The sequence below is a fragment of the Pteropus alecto genome, unplaced genomic scaffold (genome assembly GCF_000325575.1).
Source record: "Pteropus alecto unplaced genomic scaffold, ASM32557v1 scaffold101, whole genome shotgun sequence".
Classification (NCBI taxonomy): domain Eukaryota; kingdom Metazoa; phylum Chordata; class Mammalia; order Chiroptera; family Pteropodidae; genus Pteropus; species Pteropus alecto.
The window spans coordinates 16,420,213-16,438,897 of NW_006432945.1; the positions used below are offsets into that span (position 1 = coordinate 16,420,213).

General features: G+C 43.5%; 1 protein-coding gene across 1 annotated transcript in view; it reads left to right on the forward strand.

The window, feature by feature from the left end:
* Positions 1-18,407, forward strand: part of SELL (selectin L) — a 19,248-nt gene extending 841 nt beyond the window's left edge. Inside the window, exons 2-9 of the mRNA XM_006907820.1 lie at positions 221-290; positions 2,054-2,440; positions 3,223-3,330; positions 6,499-6,684; positions 7,865-8,050; positions 8,378-8,506; positions 12,413-12,431; positions 16,890-18,407. Of these exons, the coding sequence (XP_006907882.1) occupies positions 221-290; positions 2,054-2,440; positions 3,223-3,330; positions 6,499-6,684; positions 7,865-8,050; positions 8,378-8,506; positions 12,413-12,431; positions 16,890-16,908 (1,104 nt within the window). The 3' untranslated portion in view covers positions 16,909-18,407. The remainder of the gene's footprint in view (positions 1-220; positions 291-2,053; positions 2,441-3,222; positions 3,331-6,498; positions 6,685-7,864; positions 8,051-8,377; positions 8,507-12,412; positions 12,432-16,889) is intronic.
* The last annotated feature ends 278 nt before the right edge of the window (positions 18,408-18,685 follow it).

The following is an 18,685-nucleotide window of genomic DNA, read 5'->3' on the forward strand; positions in this document are numbered from 1 at the left end:
AACGATCAGCAACTAGAGGCTAAAAAACATGCTTTGGTTTTGAGGCAAATTTAATGCTACTCTGTCATTCATTTCTGAGAAATCTATAACCTTGGCTAGAGTTAGGAAGCATGTGTATTTTGTTTTGAACTTTAAGAAAGTTGAAGTTACCTCCTCAAGGTGCTGTAAACATGCATTTTTAGAGTATAAATCTAAGTACAACTTTGCGTTTTATTTGCAGATATTTCCATGGAAACGCCAGCGTGCTCAGGGAGTCTTAAGATTGTGGTTGTGGACAGTGCTCTGCTGTGGTATGTTCTGCTCTGTGTATATTGCCAGACCTTTTTTAAAAAAAAAAAACTTGTTTATTTTTCTTAAATATCCACTAGGTGTGCATAGTCAACGGGAAAATTATTAGGTAGATAGCTGTAATTCTACCCATTCGATGAAGATCTCTTTCCTTCCTCCCTCGTTTAGTACTTCGCCAGAAACCTCCTAAGCTTGCCACACCCTCTACTGCAGGGTCTAAATTCTGATAAACCCACAAAGATCTTATTTATGCAGGAATAAGGTCAGTTACGAAATATCTAATAGGGAACTTACAGCCTGTTCCGAATATTTAGCCCTGCGCTTTCTGTCACTTCCCAGCAGTTGAGTAGACACGATGTCGTCCTTGTGATTAGAGTGTTGGCTCTTTAAGGGCAGGCCCTTTGCCTGGTCTTTGATCCTTCCACTGCTGATGTGGCAAGTTTTATGTCTGGTTCTTGAAGACTGTTCAGCAATTGTTTTGAACTTTCTTTCCCACTTCCTAAGTGGGCTAACGTCTTCTTACTCCCCAGCTAGGATTTTCAGCTCTGGCCAAGCAAACTGCTTTTCTCTGCCCCTCACACATTCCTATACCATGTCTGCACCCATGTCTGGGACCCTGGTGCTCCTTTCATTCGACAAGTGTTTTCTGTGTCCCTGCGATGTGCCAAACATGATTCTAGGCACTAAGGATACAGCAGCAAGCAAAACAGTTTCCTCCCTCTTAGAAATTCCCATAGAAGGTTCCTTTGAAACTCCGTTCCATGTATTTATTTTATGATCTTCTTTACTCATGAATCATATCTGTTTCACAGTTCTTGGTTCATTTCTGATATGTTTAATTTGATCAAATTAATTATGCTTTCTTTGCATTCTGCTATTCCTTGTTCAGAAGCCTTAGGAGGCTGTAAAAGTTTCTTTGGTATTTCTCTATGTATTTGCCATACACAGTGAAAACTCAGTAACTGTCGAGAGCTGTGAAAACTTTTACCTTATGGCATAATAGTGTTTCACATAGATTATACTGTGCTTAGAATGGCATATATTATTATGACGTCATTGTGTAATTATGTTTTTGTTTTGGTTTTTTCAAAGCCCTCATATTTGAAGCACCCATATGATGATTAAACGTCATCAGCTGAGTATCTCATACACAGAAGAGGACCTAAGTAAACTTCCTAATCCTATGCCATCTGATTTCACAGATTGTTCTTTTTTATTACGCAGTCAGACATCTAAGGCTTTCCCAGGAGCACTTCTCCCTATGGGAAAACATTCTCTTTTCAATATGGAAAACATCACTTAAAAATGTCATTATTCCTGTCCTTATTTTACTTCTCTCTTAGAAACAGAAATGGCGGTCTTCAGGAAAGTATCCCAGGAAACCTTAGAGATATATGATATTGCACTCAAATTAATTTTAAATGATTGACAGCTGCTGAGATAAAGAAATATGAATTTCTAAAATATGTTGGTTAAATTTTACTTGTTATTTTTTTGAAAATAAATCCAGAAAGCCACCAAATTTTAAAACATAGAGCTACATCCAAAAGTATTTTATATTATGGTGAAAGTGAACAGGACTAGAAGGTCTGGCTTCTACTTCGAATCTGCCAATGACTGAATCTGTGATCCAGGGAGGAACTTATGCCCTTAAGGTGTCAGTTTCCTCGTCTCTCAGTGGCAGGCCCAGCCTGGATTCGCCCTCGGTTTTTTTCAGCCATAACTGCCGTAACTGCGAGTCTATCCGGTTCACGCTGTCTTTCAGATTTCTCTGTGTATCATGGAACCAACTGCTGGACTTACCATTACTCTGAAAGACCCATGACCTGGGAAAACGCTAGACGGTTCTGCCAACAAAACTACACAGATTTAGTTGCCATACAAAACAAAGGGGAGATCGAGTACCTGAACAAGACGCTTCCCTATAGTGCTACTTACTACTGGATAGGAATCCGCAAGGTGAGAGGGGTGTGGACGTGGGTGGGAACCAACAAGTCTCTCACCAAGGAGGCAGAGAACTGGGGACATGGGGAACCCAACAATAGGAAGACGAAAGAGGACTGCGTGGAGATCTACATCAAAAGGACCAAAGACGCTGGAAAGTGGAACGACGACGCCTGCCGCAAGCTGAAGGTGGCTCTCTGCTACACAGGTAAACCCCTGCATCAGTGTGCACAAAGATGGCAAGGACATGTGGGAGGAAGGAGCGAGGACTGGACAATCGTGTCCCTGGTATTAAGGCAGAGAGGTGGAAACAGAGAGATGGGCCCAGCCAAGAGCTTCGGCTCACGTCGCCTCAGCTTCCTCACTGTAAAGTAGGGGGCTTGGTGTCCCATTTCCTTCTTTGTCTAATCGTATAATTCTATAGAATGAAATACTGCAGTGTTCCATTATCTGTGGTATATGAAAATTTCTGTAGAGACTATTGCAATGGTTCCAAACCAGTCAGGATTTTCCCCAGTCATATGTTAATAGTGAAACACAGTCAATTTACTCTCTTGTAAATTGAACTCCCTATTAATTGATCGAATTGGGACTTTTTACTTTTTCTATAGTTCTTTCTATACAGAAAGAGATTGCCAAGCATACTGCAGAAATGATTGGGTCAGGTCATCATTTAACCTGCTTATTATATTAAAAACAAAGTAATTTCAAGAGTTTTAATGTATGTCACTAAGTTCATCCCAAATTTTATAGAGTCTTAGCCTTGGTAAATTCATTCTAGAAACAAATGTCTATGGCTATATGGCCAGTACAGTACATCAATAAAATATTTAGCCTATGGTTTTTATGCAAAAATGCTATGATTGTACAAATAGAGCTTTCCTGTTTATTAAAACAGTCTCAGCGAAAAATTTATCTATATCTAAAGAAATGACTATGAATACTAAAAAGTAATCTCATTAAAATGATTTCTTTCTGATCTCCTTAAAGCTTCCTGTCAGCCCTGGTCATGCAGTGGCCACGGAGAATGTGTGGAAACCATCAATAATCACACCTGTAACTGTGACGTGGGGTACTACGGGTCCCGGTGTCAGTTCGGTAAGCTGCTCTTCTTTGTTTCTTTCTGTGTAGTTACGGGCGTCACTGCAGTTTATGGAAGTTAGTTGGGACAAAATGATAGCAGCCATTCTGAGAAATGAGAAGTTTTGATCAGAAGGATATGCTTGCACAATGGTGTCACCTTTCCGTAAAGATTTCATAAGTCAGCATGAAGTTTCAATTCACTGCTCAACAAGTCTTTCTGAATGCCACAAAGAACATAGCTGTAAGGATTACGATAATGAATCAGGCACGGTAGATTCCTGCTCTCGTGAAACTCATAATCTAGTGAGATTGTTGGATTCATTAGAACTCTAAGGTCTGAAATGAACTAAAACATTTATTGTAAGGAGGGCAAGGTACCCAAAAGATAATCTTGCTTGTTTATGTAATCCTCAAAGTCATATCAGGGCAAGGCCAAAAAAGAAAAGTTCACATAATGATAGACAGTACATATGTGTCAGAGATATCTAAGAATAAATCGAGCAAATTTATTTGGGCTGGGTATTTCAGGAGATACCAAGGCAAATATAGTACAGATTCTGCCTTTAAAGGAATCACAATTATCTAGTGAAAATTATACATGCTCATAGTTTAGTTTGGTGGGAAGCAAGATAAGCTGGCATAAGCTTGTGGAGACTGGAAATTGCCTAATGAAAGAATCTGGTCTTTATTTAACAACGGGAGACCACTTAATACCTTAACGCCTGCATTTAGGGCAAGTATCCTAGAAGCAGTAAGAGAAGATGGATTGGCGAGCAAAGGGAGAGAAGATGGAGAAAATCATCAGAAGTGTGTTGAAATCACTCAGGGCCACGGTGGTAGAAACAGAAAGGAAAGAATACACAGATTCAAAGACAAGGAATCTTTGACCCAGTCAACTCGCTACTGAAAGAAACGTCAAATCTTTTGACTGGTATCGGTTGAGTTTCAAAGCTATGTTTGAAGTATCTGGTGCATTAAAAAGAAAATTTTAAAGCGGAAAAACAAAAACAATGTTTGTAAAGAAAAGATAAAGAATGAAAGCCAAAATAAATTTAAATGTCAACCAACTGAACAGATCAACGTCACCCCACTAGATTCCTGAGCGGGGCTCCCACCCAGCACTTACCCTCGCTCCACTACCAAACTCTGGTTTTTAATGCTTACATCACTGGCATGCCCGTTTCACTCCTTTTTAAACATTTTAATCTTATTTGTCTTGGCTGTCACTCCGTCCTCTTTTTTGTCTTGGCTGTCACTCTTTTCTCTCTACCTGTGATCATTTCTCTTTGGGTTTCTTCATGGGCACTAATCCAAGCCCATACACTATTGCTATTTCTCTTCTATCTTTTGTCCATCGCTTTTTTTACTCTAGATACTCCTTTTGGCAAAACTTACCAACTTTGCAGACTCTCAAATCTATATGCGCTTTGGACTACCGGATATGTTTTTAGCCCTGAACTCCAAATATGCTAAACATATCCTTTGGTATGCCCATGTGACTGTAAAATCATGGTCCCCAGACAGCTTTCCTTTTTGTATACCTTATCTCTGTGTGTGCTACCACCATTTACCTTGGTGTTCTGCTATGAAACTCTCTCACTTCCTCCTACATTTATGCAAAGTAACGCACTACTCATTTTTATAACTTTGTATTTCTCGTGTCTATTCCACAACCTGTCAACTCTACAACCATAGCCCTCATTAACTTCCTCAGAGATTACTGCACTAATTTCTCAGCTGAGTTCCACAGCTTTAAGTTGGCGCCCATCAAAGACATTATTCATAGGATAGGCAGGCTGATCAATAAAAAACGATCAAATAAAATCACATACATGTGACCATCCACCCTTTAATTTCTACCTATTGCTGTCCTATAGGATACAGTCTAAACTCCTTAAGGACAGGGTAATGCTGACACGCAGGAGGTACTCATTAAATCAATGAGAAAAGACAGGAGCATTTTGTCTTAGCTCCTGTCTTTCTCCCTGATCTCATCCCCTGTTTCCTCTTTCTTCTAGCGATATCCAAAGGCTTGTGTTCTCCACACTGGCCAGATGTGCTGCATATCTCATTGACTCGCTCATGGTTTTCTCTCTCACTCTGCACATGGCCAATGCACCTGTTTATCTTTAAGACATAGTTCAGGGACCATTTCTTTCAGGAAGCTTGCTGTGGACCCCGAGACAGGCTTAGTGCCCCTATTTTCTGTTCCAGTTACTTCATGTATATCTTTCTCATTTATACCACATTTGATGAAGTCATCTATTGACTCGTCTGTATCCCCTGGCAGACTCATAGCAACTTCAGACCAGTGAGTATCTTATTCCATTGCATCTGTAAGATTGAGACTATGCCTGGAATATATTAGGCACTTGCTTGCGGGCATGAATTGAATTGGACAATGTCATTGACTTTAATTTGGACTTGGACTGTATATGGAAAATATTAAAATTCTTCTAATTCCTTGGATCCATTTTTTATTGAAATCTCAAGAGCAAGATCACAGCAATGGCTGAAATTCGATAACAAATATACACGAGAGTTGCAATGTTTGCCCAAACGGCAAGGCAGGGTCTAAAAGGCAAAGACTGATTTTCGAATCTTAATGTGACCCACTGCACAACCAGTCAGAGCAGGGAAACTGACACAGTGGCTGGAGAAAGTCGAAAAGAAATGAAGCTGTGGAAGTGAGCTAGAGATGAAGGCAGAAGCAAGGCTGAGATGCTTCTTAAAGCTTTGACGTGCTCCCCTTGGAAAGAAGACTAATCATGAACACCCACTCTTTCTCCAAACCCCCTACTCCCAACACTCTAATATACTCAGGGGCTGCTATTTGACCATAATTTCCAAACTGAGCTGGTCATTCCCACTTAAACCCATCTGTGTTTAAGAATTCTCTCCCTGACTAATTCCAAAGACAACGAGAAGACTGACTAGATTTTAATTAAGACTACAGATGAGTCAGGCTCTATTCCAAGTCCTTGACTTGCATTAAATCATTTAATTCCCACATGACTCTAGGAATTGAATATAATCATCATATTCTTCTTTTATAGATGAAGAAACTAAAGCTGGAGGGGTTAAGTCACTTTGCTTAAAAACACTTGGTTATCAAGTAGCAGAGCTAGGATTCAAACCCAGCTCTCTTAACACTACCCAGTGCTGTTTCTTTTCTTATTAAAGTGACTCAGTGTGAGCCTGTGGAGGCCCCCACGCTGGGTACCATGGTCTGTACTCACCCTTTGGGAAACTTCAGCTACAGCTCACGGTGTGCCTTCCATTGCTCTGAGGGAACAGACATAATTGGGAGCGAAGAAACCACTTGTGGACCATTTGGAAACTGGTCATCACCTGAACCAACCTGTCAAGGTGAGTAACCGTTCCAACTAGCTTTGTCACGGCAGGCCTGGGTTTACAAACTCAGAAAATACAGTAGAGTCTTGGTAAGAAGTCTGCATCCTCTTTTGGAGCATGATTTAACCTTAGATTATACTGTGATGCTTTTCAGAGGGGTTATTGTTACTAAAATTAAAAAGAAAAACCACAAACAAAAAATAACAGCCAAATACCTCTGAAGACATTTCACAGTGCGCATGTCATTTTCAGCCTCCGTGTGGTTACGCTGTATTTTTTTTCTTCTCATTGTCATGGTATAAATAGTCAGTCTTGCTGAACCTCACTTTAATTTTGGTTGATCTCTCTTCTCAATAACACCTATGTGGTGTCCTACTTAACACCAACCAATTTCCTTCTCGGAGGATAGAGGTCTCTTTTTATTGTTGTATTTGTTTATTCTTGAAACCATCTTTACTTTCTTCCATGAACTCTCAGGAGAATAACAACTGCTGTGAAAAACAAAAACGCAATCTCTTGATCTTTTTTCCCTTTGAAATACGGTGGACTTTTTCTTCTTAACGGTCAACATTATCCCTATCCTGGAGAAAACTGCTGGTGTTTGAACTTGTGAAGTTTTGGTTACATTTTTTATATTTATGCTTTTGACTCGCTAGTTTGAGTGGTTTAATTCTCAAAAGAACTGTCAAAGCCATTTATTGAAATCACAGCACTAAGTTGACTAACCTGCCGACTTGTACAAAAGTTGAGGGACTTGCTCCAGAGAACTGGGGTGTTTTTCAAAACTGCTTGGGCAGACTTGAGAACAGGTGAAGGGGCACACGTGTTCTACACTCGCTGATGAGATTCCGTGAGAAGTCTCGAGGCGAAGGCCATGCAGCACGGCAGCTCCAGCAGAGCTGGAGCGTGGGCAGGGCTGGGGCAGCTCCCCGGAGGGCCGGCCCTCCCCAGCTCCCCTGTGCCCATCCCTCACTTCACCCCTCACTCTCCTGACTTCACCCCTGACCGCCACTCGCCATCATTCTCAGAAAAAACAGAGTCTGGAAGCATCATCAGAAGCAATTGCTAGATTAGAAACTTCTAGATTCCTGCGGATGGTTCCACAGTTAAGTCAGGCAGCCTTGGCCAAACCCCTGCCAGGGTAACTAGTTTTTACTTCTGCTCAGAAGTAACTGGTTTTTCCTTTCCGTTAAAGTGATTCACTGTGAGCCGCTGACAGCACCCGACTTGGGGACCATGGACTGTAGTCACCCCCTGGCCAACTTCAGCTTTACCTCCACGTGCACCTTCAGCTGCTCAGAAGGAAATGAGTTAATGGGGGAGAAGGAAACTTTTTGTGGATCATCTGGAAGCTGGACGAGCCTCAGTCCAATATGTCAGAGTGAGTCAGTTTGCCCCAATACACTGAAGACTTTAAAGATGGAGGAGATGGTGGGAAAGAGATACTGAATCACAGATCTCGGAACTGAGATTCATCAGGTGTTGGGCTAGAAAAGCTGGTCTCGTCTTTGCCTGTGCTGCAGATTCATCACAGGCCTCCCATGCCACTTCCTCATGGGCCTCCCATGCCACTTCCTCATCTATCAGGTGGCATCACTTAGGCTATTACTGGGAAGTGTGAGGAGAGAAAAAGTCTAGTATCACGAGATGGCACTGGGGAAGCGATGCCGCAGCCTCACGCCACGTGCCTTCCTGGTTTCTCTTTCAGAAGTGGACAGGAGCTTCTCAATGATCAAGAGCGGTGACTATAACCCCCTCTTCATCCCAGTGGCAGTCATGGTTACTGCGTTTTTGGGGCTGGCGTTTATCATTTGGCTGGCAAGGCGATTAAAAAAAGGTAAGTGAGTTTATCTTCACGATAATAACATAACTTTAAAGAGAAAAAAATGTAGAAACCCACAGGAAACTAGGTATGATAGCTTCGACCAAAGCAGGATAGCATGCTCTGTGTTCTGTACACACCAGTCCCTGGAGACGTGGGAAGCAGCCCAGAACACACTTGCATTACTAAAAGTTTGCTGATTTTTGTTTTTACTCCAACAAACTTTAAAATGAAGCTCACTACCTTCGAGGCACCCTGCTAGGGTGATATAGACAAATGAGATACTCTGATGGTTCTTTGCTCTTACTTAATTCTGAAAAAAGAGATGCATAATCTGCCCTCTCTGAGCCTCTGTGCCTTTGATTTCAGGGCTATGATTCTACTACGCAGTGACTCCACCGTCCAGTCAGGCTTTCCCCAACCCCTGACCTCAGGGAGAGTCACATGCCTGGTCTGGCTCCTGACCTGGGGAGCTGCACTGTCCCTGGGAGAAATCCCCAAGTTTTCTTCCCAGTGTCTATTCCTCAGGGTCACAGCCCCAACCAAAGGCAGCACACACTGATGCTTCCCCTCCAGCCCGGAACACAGGAGAGAGTAAGGAGGGCCTCCTTGAGAGTAAGGAGCCCATACCTGCTGCCTGGATGCCTGGAGTAGAGTGAAACACCACTCTACTAGAGGGAAGAGCAGCGGCACCTCCCACCCCCGAGTGTGTTCAAATCCTAAAGTGCAGCCAGCCTGCTGGTTACAGGCCCACGGTCTGAGGCAGATCCTGGGCGTGTGCTGCTACATTTGGCCAAACCCACCTGGCAGAAACATTCAAGACTATGAAATTCATGCACATTAGGCAGCTTTCGGTAAATCCCTGCTTCGAGTTGAGACGAGCCATTGATGACCTCAGAACAGCTGCTAACCAACTGCTAACCAAATGTTGCTTTTCTATGGGGTCAGTTGATTGCCATTTTAATTTCACTTTCATCCAATTAATTAGTATGTATTCTGTTCAATGACTATGGTATGCGAAGGCCTCCCTGGCAATTACAGTAATGTTATCTGCCAATCCCTAATGGTCTTCCACTATGATCTGGTCTTTCACTCCGAATTTAAGGGTAAGGGAACAAGATTAGTTTTTTTAACCAACCCCGAAAGGCAATGGCGGGGGCCTGTCCATGGGCAAGAGCTTCAGTAACTGTGACTTGGGAGCACGGAGTAGTGACAATGTCTCTGCTCCTGCTGTTAGGAATTCTGCTAAGATTGGGTCTCGTCGCCTTCCAGGACCACACTGAGCACATGTGTGTGGCACTGACGCAAAAGAACGAGACTCTTCTCCCATCACTGATTATCATTTCTGCTGAGACTTCTAAGCCCGCCCCCAGCCGTCCTTCCTTCCCTCCCACTTTGGATGCTGGTGGCAGATGGAGGGAGTAGAGGACAGAGTGGGTAATCTCACACCGCCCTCTGGGCGAGGGGGCTGAGAGATATCTAAACAAGCCTGAAGGACTTAGGGGCTGTGAATCGCCTGCCTAAGGAAGATATTTATTCCCAAATTCCAAAATCCTTTAATAAATGTTAGTAGATCAAAAGATCAGAATTGAAGTCAGGTGCATCTAGTGGGGGTGAGCTGGGTAAGGCTGTCTTACGAGCAGGGGTGAGAAAAGCAGTGGGGTTGTTTTTAAATTTTTCACCCTGGAGTCATTTCAGTATGAGATCTCTAACTGATAACTTGAAAACTGCATGCCCCTGCGGGGGGAATCAGTGTGGGGCAAACAGGAAACAGATAACGGGCAGCTGGGCTAGTTACAGTTCCATCACCCAAGAGAACAGCAGCCCCACAGATCACTGGCTTCGTAGGAAAGTCAGGATATCTTTAACATGTTTAAACTGTCTTCATTTGTGAAACTTCTTCTGCTATCTCCAATTTTCAAGTAACTTCATCTTCCAAAACTTTTAGTTGTTAAGTTAGTTGAAGCATGAAGAATATTTCTCCTAGAGACATAATGCTAGAGATGGGTAGGTCCCCAAGCTAAACCCTTTTCTAACTGAATGTGTAGCTCATGCACTTACAAGGGTAAAAGTCAAAAAATAAATAAATAAATAAAGCTGCATAGTACTCATGGGCTCTGAGAATTTTATAGGCTTTTGGGGTTCACAAAGCTGGGAAGAGGAACAGGTGACTATCTAGAACATAGCAGCCAAATTACTGACCAGAACCTTGACCCTGCCCTGTCCTCAGCTGCATCTTCTGGCCCCGGTGCTCGTTGCCTCGCTATCCAGACGTTAGCTCCTTCCTTCTGAGGAAGGCGAGGGGAAGGCTCCAGAAGCATGCTCCCCTGGGCATGGGCCTGTCTAGAAACGCTTTCCCTCTAGCATCATCGTTCTCGACTAGTCATTGTCATTGGCCCTATTTGGTGAACGAGGAAACTGAGGCGATGAGGTTTTAGGCCAAACCTCTGAAACCCTGAATCGGCCGGGGCACGAGTCAGAGGTCAGAATCTATCTGGACGTGTCCTCCCGGCCAAAGCCACTGGTCTGCAGGTTAACGAGGCTTGACTTTCCTCCTCGGTTGGCAGACCTCTCCCCCTGAACCAATGCAGGGTTGGAAAAGGGCACGAAACTGAACACGTGCGCCTTAGTTCCCTTTTCTACAAAGGTAAATGCTCTCGGTAGGAACAGATTCTTGCTCATGTACTGGTATGTGTTTCATTGTTCCTGAAAAAAATATGTGTGAGGATAAACAGAATCTGAAATTAATTCAGATTGAATTCTCTCTGCCCAGGTATATTTGGTCCACATCATCAGTAGGCTGAATTTGGGAAGAAACATTTAAAATTGTAGTTTCTAATATTTTAAAGGTATACAATAAAATAGTAATTGAACACTGTCTAAGCTCTGAGCTCTTGACTAAATATTTTGAATACATTTTGTTTTGCCAACTCAATGAGGAAGATGTAATTTCATGCCTCTTTCACAGAAGATGAAATTGTGGCTTAGGGAGGATAAGTAGCTATTTAAAGACATGCCGCCAAGGATTTACATCCAGATTGGATGATTCTAGAACTCTAGTTTATAGCCACTGAAATATATTGTTGCCTAGTGACTTTTTTCCCCTCAAAAAACTCTTTTTGCTTTTATTTCCCCTGGAGCCCAACATCTATTTATTTATACTCTGCTTTTTTCAGAAAGAATGTAAGCTAAATTTCAAAATGCATTCAACACAATAAGTTAAAATTAGTTAAAAAGAAAAAGAAGGCCAATATTTAGGGTACAAAAATAGGCTGGAGCCAGGGTAAAGTTAGAACACAAAAGTGTGTGTCACAAAGTCCTATAAAAGAGGGTCTCAGTTCTGGCTCAGAGTTTCTTTGCAACCAGTCAAAAGAAGAAAGTATAACCACTTAAGACAGTCACTGTATTTCTAAGATAAAAACACACCGGTCATTCAGAGAAGATGTGTAATTCCTACCACTGAGACCTGAGTGAAACTTCTGTGAATTCTCACAGAGAAGATGACGTGAAACGGAATGACACATATTCTTAGAGTATTAACAGTTAAGTCTCCCGGGGGACGATCTGCGGGTAGGATGAGATGGCAGGTCAGGAAGGGATGAACACGTGAATGGGTACATTGGGTCTGATTGTCAGGTGTTTCAGGCTGTACGTCTGTCTCTACGAGCAGCACAGAGGATGGAACGCAACTCTAAGAAGCACCTGCACCAAAGGGTCTGTTCTGCCAGGGTATTTACCACTGTGAATTAGAACAGTCACCCAGTACCTCAAATCCCCGAGACACAGATGGGGTCCATCTATCAAATGCATAATACTCTTCAAAAGCCAGTTTTGAGGATGGGTCTCTCCTTCTACTCTTACTTAAAATAATTGAAATTGTCTACTTATGCTAATCCATTTTTCTATTTCTTCTATTTTTAGGCAAAAAGTCTCGGAAAAGGTAAGTTTTATCAGTGAGGAGTTCTCACATCTGATGATCTCTCCTCTACTTTCCTTAAGATACTTCCTGTTATACTAATTCCTTAGTAGTTATTTACATCGGGTCTCATTCAACTGAAGTTTCCAGATAAAGTGACCGATCTACTAGTCTCCCTTAAAAGCTGTTTTTGTGTGTGTTAGTGGAGATGATGGATGAATGAATGAATGAACAAGCAATGTCCTCTTAGGAAAAGACAGTTACGTAAAGGGAACTTTTTCTGATTGTTCCTGGCTTGTTTGTTTGTTTGTTTTGAGGATTGGAAGTATTGTGGTATATATTTTTTTCTTGTTCTGGCTGAACATGAGAGCAATACATAATACAGTACTCAGGAAACATCCAATTCAATAGGCATGTACTGAGAAGCCGAGGAACCCCGGCTCTCAGAAGGCAGAACTCCAGCGCACAGGCCCTTGATGCCCAGCACAAGCTGGTAGACGATTCAGCTCCGCTAAGCACTGACCCTCAGGAGTCTGGGCAAAGCGAGGAGCACAAACTCTATTTGTAGCTTCCCCCAGAAGGCAATTTTTTAGTTTGGACTTAAACCTCAGATGTCTTCACTTGGAGGAGCACATACTGAGAAGAGATGCAGACGTGTGGAAGGGCACGGTCCACCTGGCAGAAACGAAGACGGAAAAATACGTCTCGGTTCGAGGGCCTTGGTGACTTGCTCTGCGATGTTAGGAAGGAGAGTGTAAGGGAACTACGAAGATGAGACTCTGGTGACATCTAAGTCCCATCTAGACACCCAGCTTTGAATAAGCCGAAAACGAAGCAAGATGGTCCCCAAGGAAGTTGGTTGCTTGTTCAGACAACCACCCTACAAACCACAAATTGTTACTAAGAAATTCTTAATAGTTCAGTGGGCTGAACCAAGAGGGCAAAAGAGAAAGTGGGAGCCGTAAGGCAGCAGGGGTGAGACCATAGAGTAATTTATAAGCCATATCAGAGAGCACGGACTTAACCTGGGGGCTTTGGGGGTATCACTCCAGGCGTTTAAGCACGGGAGTGTCACGCCGAAATGTGTATCTCCGCGATCTCTGCATCTGATCTATGAGGATCACTCTACACAAAAACGTGCAAACATGAGAAGTGCATGAGCTTGGAGGCAGAGAACTGTTCTGGAGGAATTTTGGAGGAATCTGAAGTTTCTAAGTTAAAGCTCATGGTGCGTGTTCAGAGAAATAGCAGTGAGGATGAGTTCATGAGATGAGAGGAGACGGAGTTTATCAAATATGGTTAATGGCCGGATGAGAGAGAGAGAAGAATCAAAGAAGTTTCCATGGTTCTGGTCAAGGAACTGATGGATGGCTACCGTCTGTACCACAGAGTACTGTTCACTGAGAAGGAACACAAAAGAATCGAGAAGGTCTGGAGGTGGAGCTCATGGTTCAGTTTGGCACATGCTGAGCTCTAGGTATCTGTGGCTCCGCCATAGTCCATTCATTCTGTCTGGCACCAGGGCTGCCTTGGGGCAGGAGAAGTGGATTCAGGGGTCCCCGCATACAGAGGCTAACTGCCATCTCAGGGGCAGATCTGGCTGTCCAGGGAAAGCGAGCACTGTGAGGATGGAAGAGGGTGTGGGACAGAGGGCAGAGCCACAGGGACATCAGTATGGAATGAGTCAGCGGAGGAGGAGGAGGAGAATGGGAAGAGCTTTCCAGGGAGTTTGAAGGAAAATGAGGAGAGTATGGGTTTGTGAACGCTTTGGAAGAAGGAGATGAAAACTGTTTCAAAAGCTGCCAGGAGAACCAGTTGTTTCATCGGATGTCACAAGGGTATTGATGAGGAGGCTGTTTTCAGTGTTCAGGTCACCACAGAAGTCTGATAGCCAGGGGGTGAGGAATTGGTGGGGGTGACAAAGTAGAGGCAGAACACATGAGCCGCCTCTTTTACAAAGCTGGGCTGAGAGGAGATGAGAGCATCGGGGGACCTGGATGGGGACACACGGTCAATAGGAGTCCTTTCCTTCTCTCTTACTGCCCTGCCTTCCATTTGCTAGTGCAGACGGGGTCCTAAACCCTTCTCCGGGCTGCCTTCCCTGTCTCTGGCGGCAGGAAGGCATCAAGTCTTCTTTAATGCTCACACCCACTGAGTGAAAGTCTTTCTGGCACATTCTACCCAGAGTGTATTCTGGCCACAGGAACCACCCGTGTTTTAATTACCACTAGATGGAAGCAGATAGATTCAGCTCTTCAGATGTCCTCGTGGGACAGGAAGAGACCGCTGGCAGGAAGAGTTAGCATTAAGTTAATTACCATATTAAGCTATTGCCACTTTAAGTTTAATGGGTCACTGATTTTTACAATGAATCAGTCAATAGCTGTTTATTGAACACCTTTGTGTAGGAACAACGCTAATGACTGAGACAGGAAGAGGAGTAAATCCTTGTTCTTGACCCGAGGGAGATGATCTAGTTGTGAAGTTAAGACTGAAATATACGAAAAATATCGGAAAAATTTAAGACAGAATATGGCGATGGTCAATGAATTCCATGTTGAAGAAAAGACTTTCAATACAGAAGGAGTTTGGTGTGCACACAAAATCTTATAACCCGAGTGGAACCCAGATTGGTCTTTGAAGGATGGATGAGATGTAGGGGTGTGGACAGAAGCGGGGACGGCCGTCCAGAGGAGGGAGGCGATGTGGATGGTGTAGTGGCGGGACCAGGAAGGCATGTTCGGGCCAGTAAGCGGAGCTGCCGAGAGCCAGCGGCATGCTGAGGGGCCGCCAGCAGGAGCTAGAAGGCAAGGTCGGCCCCATTGACACATCTCGAGTGCTTCACCACATGTACTAGAAGGACCTAGCAGAAAAGAATTCTTTGCCCAGCCACCTTGGGACACCTCTCATCTATTGACCAAGGTGACTTCTAATTCATAAAATCATAATTCATCAAATTCTTTAGGACTGTAAAGGATTGGTAGACGTGGCATTCAAACTCTTGGCCATCGAGCTAATTAAATAACTTTGCTGTAGGTCCTGAGCTAGTGACAGTTAGTCAGAATCATAACAAATTCTATCATACATGCTGTGCACTGCACTGTTCTGAGTGTTTTACGTGTCTTAAATTAGTAAATATTGCCTGCAAGCCTGTGGGAAGACATATAAATCATATAAAGGAACAGAGAAATAAAATAACTAGCTGAGGTCACTGAATAAATGGCAAAGCTGAGGTTTATATCCACCTAGATCCAAAGACCACACTGTTAACCTTTATGCTTCTAGAACTCAGGACTCTTGATTCCCAGGTTAGAGCTGTAAGTCCCAGACGCCCTCCTTCTCGAGTAATGTGATTCTTTTTTTCACACTGAAACCACAGTGTGATGGCACTGAGGAAGGGTGGAGTGGAAGAATAGGGTGTGTTCCTAGAACAAGCCATCACACTCAACACCATCACACTCAACACCATCACACTCAACGTCTTGTATCAGAGTTTTTTTAAGCCCTTGAGCTAATGCTCGCAGCCCGCCACGCTCAATCCTATTAGCTTTGGGTTGGTGAATTAAGGACTCTGAGGGCATTTGTGGTTTCAATTCTTGCTGGGTTATTTTGATTCTTCTGCAAACTGGTTCTGTTTGTCACCTCATTTGGTTTCTAGTGTCTAAATTCTGCCTGGGTAAAAGCTACACCCAAGATACACAGGAAGATACGATGCCAACCTCAGAGGAGGGTCTATGTGAAATTCTGTTTTCAGAAACATTTTTATCTCTGTATTGGCAAGCACATTTGCAGCTGCTGAATTGTGGTTTACCCTGGCAGTTCATCATGAGAATAGTCTCAGAATCTGGTTCTCCCTGTGAAAGGTGCTATTAAGACATACTGTATTTGGTTCTCCCCACCCTTTCAAAGTTTCACACACAAAAAAATTATCACTTAATTCATGAAACCAAATCTGTCACCATCTCCTTAAATCATATCCCGCCAGAATCGGGCCTTTAGAATCAGCATCATAGTTTTCTTTCATGAGTTTTGATTTTTCTCTGATTTCTCTTTCCATTTGACATGTCTTCTACTTTCCTGACTGTCCACTATCCAAATTCTATCTAAAATGTCATGCATACTTATCCGGTCTGAAGACAGAGCCTGTGTCCAGACATTTTTCTAAGTGCTTCTGGGCACGCACCAGCAGCATGAGCATCACCAGGTGCCTTGTTCAAGATGCCCAAACCCACCAAATCAGAGTCTGCACATTTTGCCACCACCTGTGGGTGGTGAGCACCAGAGAGCGTGAGGAGCTCAGCTTTAGGGTTCTCTGCTCCCATGCCCCGCCTCCGGGCCTGTCTTGCTATTGCCCAATCCACGGAAGATAGTTCCTCTACCCTTTCTCACCTTTAGTAAACATTTACCTTTCCTGCTAACACTTACATTTGTGCAATTTTTAACCTCCTTTGTTTAACTTACATTCTCCTGTTTTTCATTCAGCACGGATGATCCGTATTAAACCACCCTCCATGAAAGAAAATCCTCGGGATCCTAAAGCATCGCTGGATCCTTCCAACCCTCCATGAGAAAAGATTCCTACGTGGTGTCCCCCCCACTGAGATGGCATGTGTCCCTTTCGGGGCATCTGAAGAGACCCCTCTATGCCCGGCAGCTCCTTTGGCTCCCGCTGTTCCCTTCGCCCCCCTCCCCCGGCCCACAGTTGTGGTCCATGCAGCTCTGCGTTCTACCCTCCTTTCTGCGCAGAAACAAGACCGCGGGGAAAAGGGTCGCCGTGGGGTGTAAACACGCCCCATTTCGCTCTCTTTCTTGGCTGTTGTTTCCAGTTTCAATTCAGTGCTGTGCCTGCTGACGTACTTCTGAATACAGTGAAAATCTGACACATGTGCCACCCCGGTCCCTGCTGTGCTGCAGACACATTTCACCTCCTGGCCCTCCAGTTCACTGTGGGGTTACGTCCTTACAGAAAGTTCAGAAAATTGAAGTAATCGTTTCTCTCCAACTCCAGCAAAGTAACGGGGTTCTACTCCAAAGGTGAAGGCGGAAAGTCCTATTTGCACTGTAGCCCCACCCTCTACAGACGGAGGCCCTTCTATTTCATTGCTTCCAGCCTCTCCATCTCCCTAGAGCCTGTCTACCTGTAAAGATTCATGTCGGGCATCCCTCGGGCATCCCGCACGCTCGCCACTTCCTTCATAGCTAGTCCTTAACTAGTCTCACCAATGGCAATCTCCCTTTCCTGGCCTTCCATCGTAAAGTTAGTTTGCAATATATGATTTTGTACTTAAATACAGTTTGCTTTTATTTTTTAGTGTTATCTAGTTTGTTATTCTAAAAATTATCACATGTATGTTTCTCTCCAATGAAATTCTACCCTCCTTAACTGTAGAGATTGAGCCACATCCCTGGAGTATCTAGTTCATTACTCGACACTCAAAAGAAGTGTATTTGAATAAATCAGAAAGAGCACACAGTGTACTTTTTGATACAAGCTGCAGCAAACCCTTTTTCTCCACGGGCGATGATGACCTGAGCAGATACTCATTCAATGTCACGGGCTGCCTTCCTAGAAGAGAATCGGGCCCTGTGTAGAAACTAGCTGGAGATGCCTCCTTGTCCCATGGCCAATAGAGCTTTTATAAACATTCATACATGCTATGGGAATGATTTTTCTGTGATTACATTTTCCTTTCTCAAAGCCATCTCAGATTCTACATTACGATGAGGGCTGTTGCAAAAGATTCCCCACACCGTGCAGCATAAATCTAGGACGTACCATCCACATTCACACAGCGTATGCTGCGTCCCTCAGAGTCGTCCAGTGCAGAGACCCACACCCTACAGAGACCCACACGGCAGCCCTCACTGCAAGGGCTTGTTCAGCTAAGACTCAGGATCAAAGAACCCAAGTGGAGGCTACTTCTTGGAAGTAAGATGTGTATAGATTTAAAAACACAGTTCTACCTATGTTTAAGTCCTAAGGCTACTATGGGATTTTAGAAATTGTCATACTACATCCCTTAAATAAAGGTTTCTAAAGAAATAAAGATTCACAAGATCAATTTTGTCAAAGATCTTGGGTTTAACCTCCCTGAGACTTAGCTTCTCGTTTCCTTGCCTATATGCCTTGTTTGACGGAGTTACCATGATTATTCAGATGGGTAAGAAACTGCTTTGTGAACTGAACCTTAATTGTAGATTTTTGTCGACCCAAATCTTGCCTTTCATGCTTTCTTGGTGTAGGATTCTGGATCTCAAGCAAGGGTTTGAGCAGAAGT